Source organism: Trachurus trachurus (assembly GCF_905171665.1).
Source record: "Trachurus trachurus genome assembly, chromosome: 8".
In the NCBI taxonomy this organism is placed as follows: domain Eukaryota; kingdom Metazoa; phylum Chordata; class Actinopteri; order Carangiformes; family Carangidae; genus Trachurus; species Trachurus trachurus.
This window is the reverse complement of record NC_139905.1, coordinates 7,854,284-7,859,416: the sequence shown is the minus strand read 5'-3', so window position 1 is coordinate 7,859,416 and position 5,133 is coordinate 7,854,284. Positions and strand designations below refer to the sequence as shown.

At 45.0% G+C, this 5,133-nt stretch overlaps 1 protein-coding gene across 1 annotated transcript; it reads right to left on the bottom strand.

Annotated features, from left to right (window-relative positions):
• Nucleotides 1-3,100: 3,100 nt before the first annotated feature.
• Nucleotides 3,101-4,552, bottom strand: ntf4 (neurotrophin 4; the record flags this gene model as incomplete). The annotated part of the gene is made up of 1 exon (XM_083976884.1): nucleotides 3,101-4,552. One exon carries the CDS (start codon nucleotides 4,550-4,552, stop codon nucleotides 3,101-3,103), a length of 1,452 nt encoding a protein of 483 aa, XP_083833010.1.
• Nucleotides 4,553-5,133: the final 581 nt, after the last annotated feature.

Genomic DNA, 5,133 nt, shown 5'->3' with positions numbered 1-5,133 from the left:
AATGATGATGATAATGAAAATGGTGATGTAAAAGAAAAAAAAATAAAGCGATCCAGGTGGATCTGCTGATCATCGCAAAGTTTTCAATGTTTTTATTTGACCTTTGATTTGTTTTATTCTTTCTCTCGGCAGGTATATCAGAGCAGTGTGGTAGTTCAATGTTGATTATATTATTCAGCTGTTAGAGATGTTTGCATTTCTATTATAATTACACAACACTCCTATTTAATGATATAATAACATTTTTAATCCACAACAGATAGCCACACTATAGCTACCAAATGGTCCAGATCATAGACTGTATGTAAAAAGATTTTACAGGCAAAACATAGAACTGGTATGTTAAATTGAAACATAAGAGCTTAATTAAGAATAACATACATTTCAATAATGTATGCTGAAATTATCACAATGCAGGTGTTTCCAGGGGACACTTGAAAGTAACCAACCTGTGAAGTCACAAAGCAACAACAAATCTGTCTGAAGGTGAGTTTGAGCTCTGATTGTACAGGGATGACTTAGCAGTCGACAAAAATGTCCTTTCGTGTCCTGGGCTGGCCTACAACCTCCAACAGGTGGATCCTCCGTGTCCTGACTCCTATCCGCGCACCTAAATTAACTTACTAAATGCTAAGTACTGTGTTGGGTTTATGAACCGTCTTTGTTTTGGCTCATTTCAACAGCTAACTGTTCGCCAACACATCCCAAGTTGTTGTGAAAAAAAGTTCTGTTCTCAAGTTGCTTAGTTACGGGACCCGCGCTTTGTGAATGGCGGCCACTGTCTATGATTGTGACCGACAGCAAAAACCCTCGTAAACTAGACCTTTCACCTTTGTAGACTTGGAACTTGAGTTGGGACGTGGCTAAACCATGGATGTATGGGCTAAACACCCTAACAGGTGGATACTTCGTGGCCGTATCTCTTCCAATATTCACTGTAAACCGAAAATGAGAGCAAACACCAACAGAGAGCAAAACGTTTCTCGCCTCAAGGGAATGCGTAACTTGTCAAGGTTGCTAGGTAACAGTAGCTAGGGTTGTGGTTGTAGCGGCGGGCTAACGGCTAGCTTGTGACGCAGCGCAAATTAATTCTCCGTAGACCCGATCGTTTTATTTTATCTCAGTTCGGCCTTCGCGGTTAATGACGGCTTGGAGTTGGGAGAAAGCTCAACAAGTTTGTCCGACTCACTCAAGTTAATCACTTTGTAGTGTCCCCCCCCACTGGAAACACTGTTGCTGTGAGTATTTACAGTACGTTTTCTGAATCTGTTTGCTTTGTGTTCTTTTTACAGTCTGTGTGTGTAACCCTTTTGTGCCCCCTGACATGGTCGCATAGTCACAGCACATTTACTACTACTTTACTATTTACTGGTATTAGCTATAGGATATTCCTCAAGTATCTCTATTTTTATTTTTTGAAAAATGTGATACAGGAAAAAATCACAGGAGGAAAAGATAATCTCACTTCCACCGAGCCCGGCCATGGCCTGATGAATGCTTTATCATGACAAAACTCCATCTACAACTTGAGAGAGTAGCCTATGTTGAGGTATGTAATTTTTATTTAATTCCACATGAGCCTAAACACAGCTTGTAGTTGCTGCTTTTAGTCAAAAAAAACATAACAATGTGTTTGTGAAGTAATATATATATTGTCTTGAGAATTTGATGAGAGGAATGATATTAACACAATGCCTTTATAAAATAAATTGCAGAGGACTAATTCAGAGTTATTAAATTTATCATTTAATGAGTACAAAGATCCTTTATTACGATGTTTGGCAGTCAAACCGAACAAATCAGCAGATGGTAAAATGACCTTCTTTATGTGTCATATAATTGACATCAATGTCCGTGAAGGTTCTCAGTCATCCAGGTCATCTTATTCTTGTGGAGTTGTAGCAAAAAAGCAACTGGACTTCTTCTCTTGTTTGAAGACGTTTCACCGCTCATCCAAGAGGCTTCTTTAGTAGAAACCCAGGGTGATCCTATGGTTGGTACCAAAATCACAGTACCACACCCCCGAGACTTCAGTCACATGACCACACACCCTCGAAACTGGGGGTGTGGTCATGTGACTTTGTCCCCAAAGAAATTTAAATCAAAAGCAACAGGACTTGGTTATTTGCTTTAAATCCAGTTGCTTTTGATTTTAATTTCTTTGGGGATAACGATGACCTGGACAAATGAGAATATTCACAGGCTCATGTGACTTTGGTTTCACCAGAGACCAAACACAGAACCACCCACTCTGGGTTTAAATACCTGTGTTTCTTGCATTAGTCTCAGAACTGAAGAAGCCTCTTGGATGAGGGGTGAAATGTCTTCAAACAAGAGAATAAGTCCAGTTGCTTTTTTACTACAACTCCACAAGAATTGACATCAAGGAACCACATTTCACAAACAAGCTCCACAGACGAAGGAGGGACGAATCATCAGCCTCAGTGAAATGTGCCCATGCTGTTCGTTTGCATATCAAATATATTTTCCCGCCATCGGACTCTAAAAAGCACCGTTGCATCATATGTGGTGATCCATATGGGAACAGTGTGGAGCAGTAAAATGGAGCCTCAGTAGGTGGCGCTCCTTCCTCTCACAACCTGACTGGACCAGAGGCTGGAATTATCATCAGACACTTCTTCTATAAATACACACAGATATACATAGCTTCATACATAAAGGTATACTGGTGTCATATTGTACACATACGTAAAGGAATATATTAATATCAAAGACATACACATGCTTACATACTAATCAAAAATAACTTAGATTATGAAAGATAAATCATACAAAAACAGTACTTTTTAAAAGTAAAATCTCTATGAATGACAATTTTCCTTAGAGCTAGTATTGAGGTCTTCTTGTTTTTTTCAAAAGTCTTTTGAGGCTGAGGTGGAAGGAGGGATCGGAAAAAGGAGGAAAACTGTGGATTAAGGCAGGAATATCTTCCATCATTTTAAGCAAGTGAAAGTGCACACAGAGGGATGTCACAGCTGCTCTGCTCTGTGTCACTTTCTACTTCTTGCAAACTCCCTCAACCCCCCCGCCCCGCCCCCTCCTCTTCCATCTTCCATACCTCCCTCCTCCTCTCCCTCGCTCAGCCTCTCCCCTTCCTCGACAAGACCTCCCTCCCTGCCACCTGATTGGTTCTGGACAGCAGCACGCAGACGCAGGACGAGTCGATGCGGATCCACCTCCACCCGGTTCTGTTGTTTTCATCTTTGGTGAGCGCTCGGACAAACGACTGCTTGGCTTTGCACTCGCTCAGCCACTGTTTTTTATCCACGCCCAAGCAGCCCGCCCCGGCTACACCCATCGCCGGGGATTTCGCCGCCGAGCCCGCACCCCTCGACCGGCTAGAGTTGCTCTGCTGCTCGGCCTGGCGACAGCGAGTCTCATAGAAGTACTGTTTGAGTGGTCCTGTCTGGGTCTGGATTTCCTGCAAGATGGTGACCATATGACCGTGAGAGTCGATGGCGCTCCTCTTGTCGGTGACCCAACCGCTTTCTGACTCGCACACCGACTTTTCCCCCCTCCGTCTGTCCATCAAGTGTGAGCGTTTGTCTCTTTTGACGGGACGGGTGCCCTCGCCGTTAACTCTGGCAGTGTCTATCCAACTCAGAGTCGTGCTCCTGTCGATCGCCCGGTCCCCGTGTCCCTCGATGTGTCCGTCCGCGTCCTCCTGCTCCTCCCCGTCGCCGTCCTCCTCCAGCAGGCCGGTCTCCAACATGAGCAGGTGAGGTGGGTGTTCTGGGGGAGACAGGGAGGGTGAGAACAGGACTCGAGGATGTGCGTCCAGTAACATCTCGTCTCCCTCTAGGATGCTGTCCAGCCCGGTTCCCAGACCCAGCCCTGCCTCCAGCGTCAACCTCTCCTCAGCCGGACGTCTCTCAGCTCCCGGCGTCCGCTGCATCCCCGTCCTCCTCACTGTTGATGATGTATCTCTCAACTGCTCTGAGGGAACAGTCGGTTCTGGTCCTCTTTGACCCTTTAGGTTTGCAACAGGACTGACAACATTGTGGTTTTCCGCTGCAGAAACCTGCAACGGTCGATCTGTAGAGTCCTGAAGTCTGTCCTTCTTGGAGAAGTTCACAAAATTGGAGTAATCTTGCCTGCTGTTGCTGCTACTTTCAGCCTTGTAGTCCTTTGGTAAAGAATTATCCTCAGAAATACCCTCGGTCCTGAGTGTTGCTGCTTCTGTGGGAATATCCGAACTGACACTGTGTTTGTCATTGCTGCCTGAGTTGCTATTTGATTGGTATGTCTCTTGTTTCTCCACTTGGAACGTGGAGGTCTCTTCATGTGCGGAGGATTTCACATAATCCTTAGGGCTCTGGAGGTTTTGTCTGTTTAAGTCCGTCTGTGAGGCATTTCCATGGAAGTTGTAGTCCACAGTCGGAGCTGCGAGGCTGGCGGCCGGGTCATGACGGCGCTCTCTCTGGTCGTCAAAGCCAGGCTCTGTTGTCGCGGCAGCAATCCTGGACACGGGGTTGTGAGGGAAGGGCAGGGCCGAGGCAATCACCATGGCAACCAGGGGAAGCCAGTGCATCACTCCCAGGACGTATCAGCTGGCAGTTTAAAGAGAGAGAGAGAGACAATGTTATTTTATATAATGTGAATTGTGGTTTATGCAGTCAAACTAAGTACCTCAATTAAAACGTAAAATGAGAGATTTTACAAGTGGCCCGCAGCTTTATGGCTCTGGAGCTTTAACCGCTGAGGTATGGCTTTAAAATGTTGGCAGAACTTGTGGAAAATAGGACCAAGAACAGCGAGGTCGCCCTCTGCTTCTTCATGTTGTGAGACAGAGGTCGACTATGAACGCCATAGTTTCTGGCGTCTGAAAGGCTGACCTTCAAACAGATACACTGACAACCTGGTATGTATGCAAGTCAGAGACTTAACAGCCAAAAGGAAATGGATTAAATAGACAACCCAGGGGGAACAAACCTCCCCTCACAGCTTTTAAGGACATGATTTTTCTTCCTTTTTTCTCTCTAGGGTCCAAAACCTTCTTTAAAGTTTCTGTTTAGATCTGTGGTATCAATTACATCAAGTCCACAAAACCACACAGATAGCAGGAAAACATGCCGGTGTTTCCGATATATCCTGTAGGTATTTGACTTGTTC